Below are 16,579 nucleotides of genomic sequence, written 5' to 3' on the forward strand. Positions count from 1 at the left end.
CACTGATTGTGCAGTTTGGGTCTCTGCCCACATACAGCTAGTCAGAAACATAGTATTTCCAGAGAACGGAGAGCAGGTTTGTTTTTTTTGGACACACTACATTCAAAAACATTGCTTTTAACCCCAGTGAGAGCCATTCAGAGATTGCAAGCAGCTCTCACTAAACCGAGCACCAAGAGTACCTGAGTACAGCTATGTTCGATCGAGTGGTTAGCAATGCATATGTACAGAACGCAAACACTGATTTTGTTTAAAAAAGTCCATGTTCGGTACGAACCTCGAGCTTTACAGTTCAGGTTCGCTCATCTCTACTAAAGCGTTTTCCAGGAGTCATGGGGTGATGCTGAAGAAATGAAGAGTCAGTGTCCTGTCTCTGAGCATACATTTCCCTCTTAGAAGTCCATTCATTGTGATTCATTGTCATTGTTTCTCTGCAATGAAGGAGTAGTGCTCAGAAAGTGTAGTGCATGTATCCTAAGAAGAGTCAAGCTACAGAAGCCAGCCAGTCCAGGAAAGAAGCTGTTAGGAGTGGAGTGGAGAATATTCAGGACAGTTCAAGAGCAAATTCTGTTGAGAAGTATAGTGGAGAGAAGTGACCCAGTACAGAGTTCACCCCTCACCTCACTGCATAAGGTACAGTGTTCTGCTCTGTGTCCATCCATATTGTAAGGAGAAAGACTGTGTAAAGAGAGAAGATATTCTGCAAACAGGCTGTCATGTATGTAATTATGGAAGCTCTGTGTGAAGATTATTAAAGCCTTCCATCTACTACTGCCTGGAACAGTGTTATATAGTTGTGTGCTTGCTGGAAACTTTTACATCACCTCATGTATAGAAGATGCTGGTTAAGTGTGTCCTGATTTAATCCTCCAAATTTCCAAAGAACTCATGTTTACTTTGCCCAGCCTCCCTATACAGAGTGGTGGACATACAACATCATGCACAGATTTCAGGCTTTATAGGATGGAACTGGTGTAATTTGATTTCTTATTTAACATTGCAATGTAGAATATACATTGTGAATGTAGCAATTGGCCACTGTCAGATTTCACGTGTATGTTGAAGTGGATTCTACACCTAAAGCCAAGTAAAATCTGCTAACCATTCCCATCCCAGGCAGGCCAATGGGGTTTCACAACCTTGTTAATCTGCCAGAAAAAATGTATGCAAAAATTTGTCTAAAAGCATGTCATTTATTTCAGAGGTTAGAGCCGTTGAATGACAATTTGATTAATCATCATGTGATTCTGTGCCAAACATCCAGCACATTTTAGAAATTCCCTGGAAGAATTCTGGGAGTACAATGTTGGACTTGTGTGAGCTACCTTTACTTTTCACTATTACTGCAACCCAAAATGTGCAAATAAATTATGTTTCATTAGATACTTTTAACAATACAATTTGAAGATCTCTATTATATTCTATTGCAAGAAGGCAACATATTGCTGTCTCCATACTACAGTACTATAAGGTTTCGGTGTGCCTTCATTTGGACTTTATACACAGCTCTTCCATGTGCAAAATATGTTAAAGGGAATCTGTCACCTCTGAAAATTCTATTTACCTGCATATAGAGGGTTAATGTGGGGGTATTTAGTTTTATAATGCTGCCTGACTGTCTTACTGAAAGTGCAGCTACTGGGAAAAAAGGAATTTATTTCCTCCCGGGAGCCGCCGGCTTTCAGTCATAAGGGAAATTCAGGGAGTGCTTATGTTCACCACTCATAGAACTCAATATACTTTGACAGGCAGATGTAAGGACACCCGACACTATGATTGACAGCTGATTCTGCAGCACATCTTTGCAAAGCGAGTTGCAAGGTTCCATGTTGTGCTTATAGTCGCTGCTCACAGTTTTGTGAACAATGTTGTGAGAAGTAACTGCATCTGCTTCCTGCACTGCCCTCATCTTAAAGGGAATCTGTTATCTCTGAAAATACCATTTACCTGCAGATATAGGGTATATGTGCAGTTACTTAGCTTTACAATGCTGCCTGACTGTCTTACTGAAAGTGTGGCTACCGGGAAAAAAGGAACTTATTTCCTCCTGGGAGCTGCTGGCTTTCAGTCATGAGGGCAATGCAGGGAGTGCTTGCGGTCAGTGCTCATAGAACTCACTGTTCTTTGAGAGACATATGTAAGGACACCCGGCGCTATGATTGACAGCTGATTCTGCAGCGCATCTTTGCTGTGTTCTGCTCATGGTTGCCACTCACAGTTTTGTGAACAGTGTTGTAAGAAGTAACTTCATCTGCTTCCTGCACCGCCCCCGTGACTGAAAGCCGGCAGCTCCTGGGAGGAAAAAAGTTCATTTCCTCCCAGCACCTGCACTTTCAGTAAGGCAAAAGGGCAGCATTGTAATGCTATTAAGCTGCAGATTAACCCTATATTTTCCATGGTGACAGGTTTCCTTTAATGGAGAGAGCGGTTCCTATCCACTTTAAGTGAGGTGACTACAATGTGTCCTCTACATTGTAGAGATCATCCATAATGGACAACCTGAAAACCCATATGGCTGGTCAACAGGTGCTGGGCTGATCCCGATTATCAAGGTTGAATCCATTATATATTTATGAATATGATATTTGCAGGATAAATACAAATCCATTAAGAGTATAGCACAGGTAGGTTATATAGATGCTCGTATATGGGGCTTTCATTTCATTGTTTTCTGTCTCTCTCAAACATAACCTTTAAAAGGTACGCGCTCTTCAGAGTCGTAAACCGGGGAAATAAAAGGCCGCGCCGATTAAATCCTGACATTAAGGACAATAAGTGAATTTAATAAAATGATGATTGAATGTTGATTTTACTTAAAATGAAGGGTTAAAGCTAATTGTACGTCGTTAAAAAAAATTACTCTCTCTGGATATTGTATTTTTCAGGTTGGTTTAAGATGGGAAGAAAGGAAGAAGAGGTTATGTCATGCACAAAAGGAAAATCTTTCATGTATTCAAAGAGCACAAACGGTTCTGCAGTCTTTGAAATAAAAGGTAAATTATTAGCCGTGTTTGATGTATTTAGAAATGGGGCTACTACAAAGATTACTCATCAAATGCTTTTAATTCACTATCCCAATCGACAATTGTGAATAAAAGGAAAATAAAAAAAAAACAAAAAACATGTCAGTACCTGATGTCACCTGCGGGGGTGCTGTAGGGAAACCGAGCATCTGCTTCTAAGTTCTCCAAATTGAATGATCACATGTGATTGGTTATTGGGATATAACTAGGGACGGACATATCATTGGTGTAGCCTATGATCCAAGAGGTAAGGGGGCCCATTTCTACCTCTAGAGCAGGAGGATTGGTGCATTTTGATGAGTTCTTGGGCTGCAAAGGGTCCATATATTGTTTGTGCAAAGTGGGCCTTTTCTGTCCGTGTCCGATAGTGGTATAACATTAAATTAATAGCATTAACTTGCCAAAACTAAAACACTCCTACCAGTAGAGATGATGATGGCCACTTTGTAAGAGAGGTTTTTATGTTGGTGGACTCAAGCCATCAGTGGTTTACATAGACTGCAGTTAATTTGAATGTCCGCTATGTAGTACTACATCTTCCCTGCAGATGGCACTAGTTATTTTTGGCTTCCTCTGGAAAAAATAATCTACTTCCTGAAGGTTCTGGAACTTTAACCCCTTAACGACCGCCGATACGCCTTTTAACGGCGACAAATTAGGGTACTTCTTCCGATCCGCCGCTTTTTAACGGCGGTCGGAAAAAAGGGTCTAGCACCCCCCAAAGTCAGAAAATTTCCGGGGTCTCAGCTGCCGTGGGTAGCTGAGACCCTGGAGATCATGATTCTGGCCGGTTTTTCTGGTCCCCGCTCACCTGATGACCGGTATACACCGTATACCGATGATCAGGTTACAGTAAATGACCGCGCCGGTAAAAAATCATTTATCTCCCATCTGGCATAAACAAACATGTCAGATGGGAGATAAATCTCCTCCCCCGGTCCTCTCCGGTCCCCCGGTGTCGCCAAAGTGTCCCCCCACCTCCCCTTCCTCCCAAAAATCTAACATGGCGCCGCACATACCGGCGCGCACAGCAGCGCGCCGGCCGCATTTCCCCCTTACCTATGGTTTCTGTCGCATGTGCTATGACACATACGACAGAAACCTGCTCCCCAGGCCCTGCCAGGTCACCCCCTATTCCCACCCCGGTGTTCCCCGGTGTCCCCCGTACCTGTTAGCTCTGATCCCCCGCGGCCCCCTCCTCCTTCACAGCAGACGCCGGTCACACTGCAGAGCACGGCTGTCAGCTTCCTGTGTCTGTGACTCAGACGCTGGCTGCTGCACAGAGTCTGCAGCTGTGACCCGGGGAGGGTGGGTGCAAATTCTTTGCACCCACTCTCCTCAAATGGATGGTCTGCACTCCTAGAAAATGGGGGATACGTTCCCTGAACGTGCCCCCCATATTCTAGAAGGTCCAGAATCGCCGCGGGACTTTCACAATGGATTACAGCAGGGACCCGATTTTTTTTTTTTTCTTTTCAATAAATTGGCCAAAGAGGGAATGTTTTTGGGGAGTGTTTTTTCAAATAAATGTTTTTTTGTTGTCAATTTTTTTTTATTATTACTGTCAATTAGTTATGTCTGGTATCAAATAGACGCTGTGACATAACTAATTGCTGGGCTTGATGCCAGGTGACATTACACATCTGGTATCAACCCCATTTATTACCCCGTTTGCCACCGAACCAGGGCGCGGGATGAGTTGGGGCGAAGCGCCAGGATTGGCGCATCTAATGGATGCGCCACTTCTGGGGCGGCTGCGGCCTGCTATTTTTAGGCTGGGAAGAGTCCAATAACCATGGCTCTTCCCACCCTGAGAATACCAGACCCCAGCTGTCAGCTTCACCTTGACTGGTGATCTAATTTGGGGGACCCTACGTTTGTTTGTTTTTTTTAATTATTTATTTATAAATAATTAAAAAAAAAAAAAACAGCTTGGAGAGCCCTCCAAATTGATCACCAGCCAAGGTGAAGCTGTCAGCTGTGGTTTGCAGGCTACAGCTGTCTGCTTTACCCTAGCTGGCTATCAAAAATAGGGGGGACCCCACGTCATTTATTTTAATTATTTTTTTTTCTTTTTGGGCTAAATACAAGGCTAGGCACCCTTTAGTGCCACATGAAAGGCACTAAAGGGCGCCAGCTTAGAATATGCAGGGGGGTGGGACGTTATATATGTTTGACATCTATCCATCCATCCATTGTAGCATTTTAGGCTGTGTGCCCACAATCAGGGTTTGCAGCGTTTTGGGCGCAGAGTGTTTTCCCTGCGTCCATAACGCTGCGTTGTGCAGTAGAAGCACAGTTGAAGGATTTTTAGAAATCCCGTGCCCACTGTGCTTCTTTTCTCCGCAGCATAAACCGACCTGTGGTGCAGCTTCCCGAGCCTCAGCATGTCAATTTATGCTGCGGAGATGAGTGTGCTCTGCAGGTAGCATAGAGCTCCACAGCAGCCTGAACCCAAATCGTGGGCATGGGCAGCTGCGTTCTCCCGTGGACAACACTCACATCTCTGCAGGAAGGCTGACACTGTGTACTGGACGCCATGTCGCTGGATCATGGCCACATAGCCTAAAAGTGAGAAATTTGTTGCTACAGCAACATTTTTGTGAAGTACCTGTGGATTCAAAATGCTTACTATACTCCTGAATAAAATCCTTGAGGGGTCCAGTTTCCAAAATGGAGTCACTTGTGGGGGGTTTCTAATGTATAGGTACCCAAGAGGCCCTGCTAATGTGACATGGTGCGCGCAATTTATTTCAACTTTTCCAAAATTCAAATGGTGCTCCTTCCATTCCAAGCCCTCCCATATATCCAAACAGAGGTTTTTGGCCACATATGGGGTATCCCTACGCTCACAAGAAATTGGATAACAACCTCTGGGGTCCACGTTTTGTTGTTGCCTCTTGAAAAAGTGAGAAATGTGATGCTAAAGAAACATTTTTGTGAAAAAAATGAATATTTTCAATATGGCAACCTAAGCTTATCAAATTCTGTGAAGTATTCGTGGATTCAAAATGCTCAATATACACCTAGATAAAAGCCTTGAGGTTTCTTGATTCCAGAATGGGGTCACTTGTGGGGGGCCTCCACTGTTTAGGCACTTTAGGGGCTTTCCAAATGCGACATAGCGTCCACTAATTATTCCAGCCAAATGTTCAGTCAAATTGCACTCCTTCCCTTCCAAGACCTGCCGTGTGCCCAAACAGTTGATTTCCACCACATATAAGATATCACCAAACTCAGGCGAAATTGCAGAATACATTTCATGGTGATTTTTTTCCTGTTACCCTTGTGAAAAAAAAGCTACCTGGTTGAAGTAACAATTTTGTGGTAAAATTTTATTTTTTTATTTTCATGGCTCAACGTTATAAACTTCTGTGAAGCACCTGAGGGTTCAGGGTACTCACCAAACATCTAGATAAATTCCTTGAGAGGCCTAGTTTCCAATATGGGGTCACTTGTGGTGGTTTTTTGCTGTTTACGTACCTTAGGGGTCCTCCAAATGCAACATGGTGCCCGCAATCTTTTTCAGCCAAATTTCCTTTCCAAAATTCAAGTATTGCTCCTTTCGTTCCAAGCCCTCCCATTTGTCCAAACAAAGGTTTCAGACCACATGTGAGGTATCACCGCGCTCATAAAAAAGTGGGTAACAAACATTTGGGTCAAATTTTTGGAATTACCTCTTGAAAAAGTGAGAGAATTGATGCTAAAGCAACATTTTTGAGAAAAAAATTACAATTTTCAATATGACAAAGTAACGTTATCAAAATCTGTGAAGTACCTGTGGGTCCAAAATGCTCAGTATACCCCTCGATAGAAGCCTTAAGGGGTCTAGTTTCCAAAATGGGGTCACTTGAGGGGGGTTCCTGCTGTTTAGGTACCTTAGGGGATCTGTAAAAGCAACATAGTGCCCGCAATCTGTTTCAGCCAACTTTGCTTTCCAAAATTCAAATATTGCTCCTTTCATTCCGAGCTCTCCCATTTACCCAAACAAAGGTTTCTGACCACATGTGGGGTATCGGCGCGCTCATAAGAAAGTGGGTAACAAAGTGTGAGGTCCAATTTTTGGTGTTACCTCTTGAAAAAGTAAGAAAATTAGTGCTAAAGTAACATTTTTAGGTAAAATGTTAATTTTTAATTTTTTTCATTCCACATTACTTTAGTTCCTGTGAAGCACCTGAAGGGTTAATAAACTTCTTGAATGTGGTTTTGAGTACCTTGAGGGGTGCAGGTTTTAGAATGGTGTCACTTTTGGGTATTTTCTGTCACCCAGGCCTCTCAAAGTCACATCAAATGGGATGTGGTCCCTAAAAAAATGGTTTTGTAAATTTTGTTGAAAAAATGGGAAATTGCTGATGAACTTTGAACCCTTCTAACTTCCTAACCCCAAAAAATTTTGTTTCAAAAATTGCGCTAATCTAAAGTAGACACGTGGGAAATGTTATTTATTAACTATTTTGTGTGACATAACTCTCCGGTTTATGGGCATAAAAATTAAAAGTTTGAAACTTGCAAAATTTTTAATTTTTTTGTCAAATTTCAGATTTTTTCACAAATAAAATAAAAAAATATCATCCTAAATTTACCTCTAACATGAAGCCCAATACAGTTAGGTCCAGAAATATTTGGACAGTGACACAAGTTTTGTTATTTTAGCTGTTTACAAAAACATGTTCAGAAATACAATTATATATATATATAATATAGGCTGAAAGTGCACACTCCCAGCTGCAATATGAGAGTTCTCACATCCAAATCGGAGAAAGGGTTTAGGAATCATAGCTCTGTAATGCATAGCCTCCTCTTTTTCAAGGGACCAAAAGTAATTGGACAAGGGACTCTAAGGGCTGCAATTAACTCTGAAGGGGTCTCCCTCGTTAACCTGTAATTAATGAAGTAGTTAAAAGGTCTGGGGTTGATTACAGGTGTGTGGTTTTGCATTTGGAAGCTGTTGCTGTGACCAGACAACATGCGATCTAAGGAACTCTCAATTGAGGTGAAGCAGAACATCCTGAGGCTGAAAAAAAAAGAAAAAATCCATCACAGAGATAGCAGACATTCTTGGAGTAGCAAAATCAACAGTCGGGTACATTCTGAGAAAAAAGGAATTGACTGGTGAGCTTGGGAACTCAAAAAGGCCTGGCCGTCCACGGATGACAACAGTGGTGGATGATCGCCGCATACTTTCTTTGGCGAAGAAGAACCCGTTCACAACATCAACTGAAGTCCAGAACACTCTCAGTGAAGTAGGTGCATCTGTCTCTAAGTCAACAGTAAAGAGAAGACTCCATGAAAGTAAATATAAAGGGTTCACATCTAGATGCAAACCATTCATCAATTCCAAAAATAGACAGGCCAGAGTTAAATTTGCTGAAAAACACCTCATGAAGCCAGCTCAGTTCTGGAAAAGTATTCTATGGACAGATGAGACAAAGATCAACCTGTACCAGAATGATGGGAAGAAAAAAGTTTGGAGAAGAAAGGGAACGGCACATGATCCAAGGCACACCACATCCTCTGTAAAACATGGTGGAGGCAACGTGATGGCATGGGCATGCATGGCTTTCAATGGCACTGGGTCATTTGTGTTTATTGATGACATAACAGCAGACAAGAGTAGCCGGATGAATTCTGAAATGTACCGGGATATACTTTCAGCCCAGATTCAGCCAAATGCCGCAAAGTTGATCGGACGGCGCTTCATAGTACAGATGGACAATGACCCCAAGCATACAGCCAAAGCTACCCAGGAGTTCATGAGTGCAAAAAAGTGGAAACTTCTGCAATGGCCAAGTCAATCACCAGATCTTATCCCAATTGAGCATGCATTTCACTTGCTCAAATCCAGACTTAAGACGGAAAGACCCACAAACAAGCAAGACCTGAAGGCTGCGGCTGTAAAGGCCTGGCAAAGTATTAAGGAGGAGGAAACCCAGCGTTTGGTGATGTCCATGGGTTCCAGACTTAAGGCAGTAATTGCCTCCAGAGGATTCGCAACAAAATATTGAAAATAAAAATATTTTGTAGGGGTTTGGTTTATTTGTCCAATTACTTTTGACCTCCTAAAATGTGGAGTGTTTGTAAAGAAATGTGTACAATTCCTACAATTTCTATCAGATATTTTTGTTCAAACCTTCAAATTAAACGTTACAATCTGCACTTGAATTCTGTTGTCGAGATTTCATTTCAAATCCAATGTGGTGGCATGCAGAGCCCAACTCGCGAAAATTGTGTCACTGTCCAAATATTTCTGGACCTAACTGTATGTCACGAAAAAACAATCTCAGAATCACCGGGATCCATTGAAGCGTTCCAGAGTTATAACCTTATAAAGTGACACTGGTCAAAATTGCAAAAAATGGCCTGGGCATTAAGTACAAACTGGCTTCGTCCTTAAGGGGTTAATGGCGCCAAACTGTACGGCTATGTGCCCACAGGAGATTAAATCTATGGAAAATCCGTGGATTTTCTGAATTTTCCAGATAAATCCGCAGGTTTCAGCAAGTACAGACACTCCCCATGTTATCCTAAGGGACATGGGGAGTGCTGTGTCCATGCTGCGGATATGTCCAGCTGCGGAACATGCTGCGGATGTCCCGGAGCCGCACGTAACTGCATGTCAATTATTTCTGCGGAATTACCTGCAGAAATCCCTCCCCTCCCCTATGGAGATAGAGGCCGGGACTTCCGCAGGTAAGTCGCACGACTGCCCGTAGGTTTACCGCAGATATTTTGCTGTACTACCACAGCTAAAAATAGCTGTGGGATTCCGGCGAGCAGCTGCAGGAAACCTGCGGACATACCTGCGAATATATCTGCAGGTACGAGCTTCCGTGGGCACATAGCCTAAGGGAGTGTCTGTGATGTGTCAAGAATTTTAGGTGGTTTTGAGTCTGTTCACCATTGCCCTGCACTTTTGTAAAAGCATTGTCACTTCTCTGTATCTTTCCCTGGTAAAGTGTGTTTGATCTCGTATTTAAGGCCGTTTTATATGAGTTTGAGCACATTTAATCCCTTTGTGTCACGGGTGTGTCATAGTTGACCAACAATTCTTTGGTGTCCGGCTGCAGAAGGTCGCTGAATTTGTCTACACAAACTGCTCCTTGATTTCCATTCTTTCTTCCTTGGTGTGAATGGAGTTCTATATATCTTCTCTGTTAGCATTTTTGCCTTTTGGATCCTGCAGATGTCTTGGCAGTTCAGCTGCAAATCCTTATCCCCACTCCCTTGTGTCTATATATACCAGCATTTCCCCTTGGTTTGTTGCTGGTGATAACATTTACTCCTATGCTGTTGAGATTGCAAGCAGTCGGCTTAAAATCTCTTGTCGAAACACGGTGTTGTATGTTGCTGTCGTTCTCCCAAAGTCATATTGCAGATTTGTTGACCGTTTGCATTCCCCTTTACTTTCCCTGTGTGTTATTTAGGTCTTAGGGGGGTTGACTAGTGCTCATCCCGTCCTTTCACTACCTAGTGCTCTTTGCAGGGTAAGCCACGGCCAAGGTATCCTGATCAGCAGATAGGTAAGGAACCTATCTAGGGACATCGGGGAAACAGGGCCCAGCGGTAGGTTTTACCAGAGGTCACCATCTTCCCCCTTCCCTAGATACAGGGTTTCCGTCTCCCCCTTTCGCCATTTGTCTGGTATATCTCCATACCAAGCATGACACCTTGTCTCTGATTTGTTTGTATTGAGAAAGGGTCTCCAAAGATCAACGTATGTCTGAATGTGAAGAGTAGCTTCACAAGAGGGGGAAGGGTAGCCCAGTTAATCTTTGGTTTCAACTCTCAAAAGCAATCACAGTTCACTGTCCTCCGTGATATTTGTGTTCTGTCTTTCTCCTCAAACAACACTGAGGAGGAACCTTCTTCCCAGTATCTAACTGTGTTCAGTAGAGGCGCCTTTATGTGTTTAGTTAAGTATTTGCTTTATATTCCTCTGTGACTCAAATTAGAACCTGCAGCATGGAAATGAGAAGCTCTAACAGTGAGACACGATGTGACTGCAGGTGTCACGCCAACTAGGAGCTGCGCAACACAGAGGGAACACCAGGGTAGCAATACAAAGGAAGGCCTTGGCGCTAGGAAGAGGGGAGTGGGGTCATCTCATAACACTCACCTGAGGTTGATCCCTGCACTCCCTAATGTCCCTAAAAGGGTCGTTCCCCCCATGCACCATCACGTACCTAGGCCCTTGCTGGCTATGAAATCACCCTGACTAGTAAAGGCCAGCAAGACAGTAGCCTTGCTAGTGCAATAAGACAACACGAGGGAGGTAAGACAAATAGTGGAAAGAGACAATAAATAACGCTCCACAGCTTCTCTAGCAGGGACTTCTCAGCTGCAAAAGAAGCAACACCTCAGCTACTCCAGTGACCTGCTCTTTCAAAGTGGACAGAATAGGTATGAGCTATAGCCGGCATAGGGAAGAGTGAGGAGCGGATATTTATAACAGCTAAGGTTACAACTGCCATTTAGATCACTGAAGGATAGAAATAGACCTTAACCTCTTCAGAAAATGGACCTTAACCTCTTCAGATCCAGACGGAATTTAATAAGCTCCAACAGAGTAAATGACAAGCAAGCACTAAAGCGAATCTGCGATCAACAATACGCTGAAACCTTCTGATCTCATATTCCCCCAGATCACATTTGGCTATGACACACTCATGACAGAAAGACTGCACTGAAATGTATTAGATCATTTTCTCTACCTAAAAATCTAAATACCCATAGTATTCTTCTTCTTTGCTGGAACATTGTATTGGTTCAAAGAGATACAGCTGTATAAACCATTACATTATGGGTAAACAACTAGAAAGCCAGGAACTCTTTTTTTTCACCCTAAAGTTATCAACTAATAATGTCACAAAAACAATAAATTGCATTTTCTTAATACATTTTTTTAAACAAATATTCCATCCCGTAATAAAATGGACATATTTGGTATTGCTGTAATCGTAACAACCCGTCCATTCCAATAAACACATTATTTATAGTGACTGGTAAATGCTGTAAAAAAAAAAAAATCCCCAAATTTATTTATTTTTTTCAATTCAACATATAACAAAAATTAATAGAATGACAAAATAAAAGTAACAAGACTTCTATGGAAAAAAATATGATTATTATGGCTATGTAAAGATAAAAAAATAGTTCTGGAACACAAAAATTTCCATGTGTATATGCATGTGTTATGTGTACGTGTGTATTTTATGTATATATGTGTACGTAGATTATACAGTGTCTACCCCTAATATACCTGTTTGTTCACTCTCTTCATTGAATCAAGGGGTTAACTGTGGTGACTAACAACGTCCAATATGGGGAAATATGAAGGGTTTTTGGAATATTTGCAGCGTTCAGATCTGAATATAACAAGTACATAAAAGTTTCAGAGGAAGCAGATACCTCAAATCCCAAAGGTCTTCCCACATTATCTTTGGAGGACTTCCACGCGACGAGGATTTCGGATGCAGACAGTCCTGTGGCTTTGACGTCGGTGGGTGCCGTGCTCGGTTCTGCAGATGGGAATTGAAACAAATGTAATGGAGTTGTCATGTTACAATATATCACTTAATACAGTCATGTATCCCAAAGACTATTATAGCTCCTCTGCTCTTAGAGACGGTAAAGGCCCAGTTGAAGGTAATATCTCATGTATTTCCATTTTTTTATAATTGGTAATCTATGGATGAAAAATAACATTTTGAAAGTTTTATTTATTTTTAAATGTTTCGGCAATATATTTTTTTAAACTTCCCAAATAACTGCCAAGTTACAGACCTCCACTGTCCTGTATTGTTTCCATACACTGTGTGGCAAGAAACAACAAATGGGAGTGAATGGTTAGAAAAGCTTTCCTAGAGATGAGGTATAACCCCTGCCATGGATACCAGAGCTGTAATCACAATTCTGCTATCTTCTACAGGAGACAAATCTGTCAGGCAGATTACATACAGTGCCTTGCGAAAGTATTCAGCCACCTTGAATTTTTCAACCTTTTTCCACATTTCAGGCTTCAAACATAAAGATAAAAATGTTATTGTTATGGTGAAGAATCAACAACAAGTGGGACACAATTGTGAAGTTGAACGAAATTTATTGCTTATTTTAAACTTTTGTAAAAAAAAGAATAAACTGAAAATTGGGGCGTGCAATATTATTCATCCCCTTTACTTTCAGTGCAGCACACTCACTCCAGAAGTTCATTGAGGATCTCTGAATGATCCAATGTTGTCCTAAATGACTGATGATGATAAATATAATCCACCTGTGTGTAATCAAGTCTCCGTATAAATGCACCTGCTCAGTGTTCTGTTTAAAGTACAAATAGCAACATGAAGACCAAGGAACACAACAGGCAGGTCCGTGATACTGTTGTGGAAGTTTAAAGCTGGATTTGGTTACAAAAAGAATTCAAAAACTTTAAACATCCCCATATTGAAATGGGAGGAGTATCATACCACTGCAAATCTACCAAGACCCGGCCGTCCATCCAAACTTTCATCTCAAACGAGGACAGGACTGATCAGAGATGCAGCCAAGAGGCCCATGATCACTCTGGATGAACTGCAGAGATCTACAGCTGAGGTGGGAGAGTCTGTCCATAGGACAACAATCAGTCGTACACTGCACAAATCTGGCCTTTATGGAAGATTGGCAAGGAGAAAGCCATTTCTCAAAGATATCCATAAAAAGTGTCGTTTAAAGTTTGCCACAAGCCACCTAGGAGACGCACCAAACATGTGGAAGAAGGTGCTCTGGTCAGATGAAACCAAAATCGACCTTTTTGGGCACAATACCAAACGATATGTTTGCCGTAAAAGCAACACAGCTCATCACCCTGAACACACCATCCCCACTGTCAAACATGGTGGTGGCAGCATGATGGTTTGGGCCTGCTTTCCTTCAGCAGGGACAGGGAAGATGGTTAAAATTGATGGGAAGATGGATGGAGACAAATACAGGACCATTCTTGAAGAAAACCTGTTGGAGTCTGCAAAAGACCTGAGACTGGGATGGAAATTTGTCTTTCAACAAGACAATGATCCACAACATAAAGCAAAATCTACAATGGAATGGTTCACAAATAAACGTATCCAGGTGTTAGAATGGCCAAGTCACAGTCCAGACCTGAACCCAATCGAGAATCTGTGGAAAGAGCTGAAAACCCCTGTTCACAAATGCCTCCATCCAACCTCACTCAGCTCCAGCTGTTTACAACGGAAGAATGGACGAGAATTTCAGTCTCTCGATGTGCAAAACTGTTAGACACATAGCCCAAGCAACTGCAGCTGTAATCGCAGCAAAAGGTGGCGCTACAAAGTATTAACTTAAAGGGGACGAGTAATATTGCACGCCACAATTGTCAGTTTAATTTTTTATAAATGTTTAAAATAAGCAATAAATTTTGTTCAACTTCACAATTGTGTCCCACTTGTTGTTCATTCTTCACCAGAACATTAACATTTTTTATTATTTATTTTTGAAGCCGGAAATGTGGGAAAAGGTTGAAAAATTCAAGGGGGCCGAATACTTTCACAAGGCACTGTATGTACACAGGGACCGCACCAGCAGAATAGTGAGTGCAGCTCTGGAGTATAATACAAAATGTACCTCAGGATCAGTACATGATAAGTAATGTAATGTATATACTTAGTGACCGAACCAGCAGAATAGGGAGTGCAGCTCTGGAGTATAATACAGAATGTACCTCAGGATCAGTACATGATAAGTAATATAATGTATATACTTAGTGACCGCACCAGCAGAATAGTGAGTGCAGCTCTGGAGTATAATACAGAATGTACCTCAGGATCAGTACATGATAAGTAATATAATGTATATACTTAGTGACCGCACCAGCAGAATAGTGAGTGCAGCTCTGGAGTATAATACAGAATGTACCTCAGGATCAGTACATGATAAGTAATGTAATGTATATACTTAGTGACCGCACCAGCAGAATAGTGAGTGCAGCTCTGGAGTATAATACAGAATGTACCTCAAAATCAGTACATGATAAGTAATGTAATGTATATACTTAGTGACTGCACCAGCAGAATAGTGAGTGCAGCTCTGGAGTATAATAAAGAATGTACCTCAGGATCAGTACATGACAAGTAATGTAATGTATATACTTAGTGACTGCACCAGCAGAATAGTGAGTGCAGCTCTGGAGTATAATACAGAATGTACCTCAGGATTAGTACATGATAAGTAATGTAATGTATATACTTCGTGACTGCACCAGCAGAATAGTGAGTGCAGCTCTGGAGTATAATACAGAATGTACCTCAGGATCAGTACATGATAAGTAATGTAATGTATGTACACAGTGACTGCACCAGCAGAATAGGGAGTGCAGCTCTGGAGTATAATACAGAATGTACCTCAGGATCAGTACATGATAAGTAATATAATGTATATACTTAGTGACCGCACCAGCAGAATAGTGAGTGCAGCTCTGGAGTATAATACAGAATGTACCTCAGGATCAGTACATGATAAGTAATATAATGTATATACTTAGTGACCGCACCAGCAGAATAGTGAGTGCAGCTCTGGAGTATAATACAGAATGTACCTCAGGATCAGTACATGATAAGTAATGTAATGTATATACTTAGTGACCGCACCAGCAGAATAGTGAGTGCAGCTCTGGAGTATAATACAGAATGTACCTCAAAATCAGTACATGATAAGTAATGTAATGTATATACTTAGTGACTGCACCAGCAGAATAGTGAGTGCAGCTCTGGAGTATAATAAAGAATGTACCTCAGGATCAGTACATGACAAGTAATGTAATGTATATACTTAGTGACTGCACCAGCAGAATAGTGAGTGCAGCTCTGGAGTATAATACAGAATGTACCTCAGGATTAGTACATGATAAGTAATGTAATGTATATACTTCGTGACTGCACCAGCAGAATAGTGAGTGCAGCTCTGGAGTATAATACAGAATGTACCTCAGGATCAGTACATGATAAGTAATGTAATGTATGCACACAGTGACTGCACCAGCAGAATAGTGAGTGCAGCTCTGGCAGGATCAGTAGAGGATAAGTAATGTAATACATTTATACAATTCCAAAAGCAGAACTTAATCTCTATATAAAGTCTAGAAAGCTGAGATCATCTCCATAATGCAGGCAGCATTTCTAAACAGATATTGTACTGTACAGAAAACCATACGCTGCTCTGACATTATCTATTTCATGTGCTATATATCACCTTTAACAAAAACGAATTGATAAAATGCGAAGCGTTAACACGATTTTTTATAAAAAGAAAAAAAATGTATTTATGAAGCTGTCATTCAGGCTGAATGCAGGAATCTGAATCACTTCACAAAGTTAATAACCGCAGCTATTAACACCTGCCGGGTAAACTAGCAGACAATTACCGTTAAAAATCAATCAGCAGACAGTGGTAAAAATAGATTTTTCCTTCTTTCACAGGTTGCATAGAAAAACAAGACTCTTTTTAGATCGTGAAGTCCAGAACAAAAAAAAAATATACATTTTTTTTTATTTTTTTTTTTATTTTTT

The 16,579-nt window shown here is 41.4% G+C and overlaps 1 protein-coding gene across 2 annotated transcripts in view; it reads right to left on the reverse strand.

Annotated features, from left to right (window-relative positions):
• CNTN5 (contactin 5) overlaps positions 1-16,579 on the reverse strand; it is a 2,293,676-nt gene that overhangs the window by 85,943 nt on the left and 2,191,154 nt on the right. For both annotated transcript variants that reach the window (XM_075337481.1, XM_075337482.1), the window contains one exon: positions 12,432-12,541. In XM_075337481.1, the coding sequence (XP_075193596.1) occupies positions 12,432-12,541 (110 nt within the window). The remainder of the gene's footprint in view (positions 1-12,431; positions 12,542-16,579) is intronic.

The sequence above is a fragment of the Anomaloglossus baeobatrachus genome, chromosome 2 (genome assembly GCF_048569485.1).
Source record: "Anomaloglossus baeobatrachus isolate aAnoBae1 chromosome 2, aAnoBae1.hap1, whole genome shotgun sequence".
NCBI lineage: Eukaryota > Metazoa > Chordata > Amphibia > Anura > Aromobatidae > Anomaloglossus > Anomaloglossus baeobatrachus.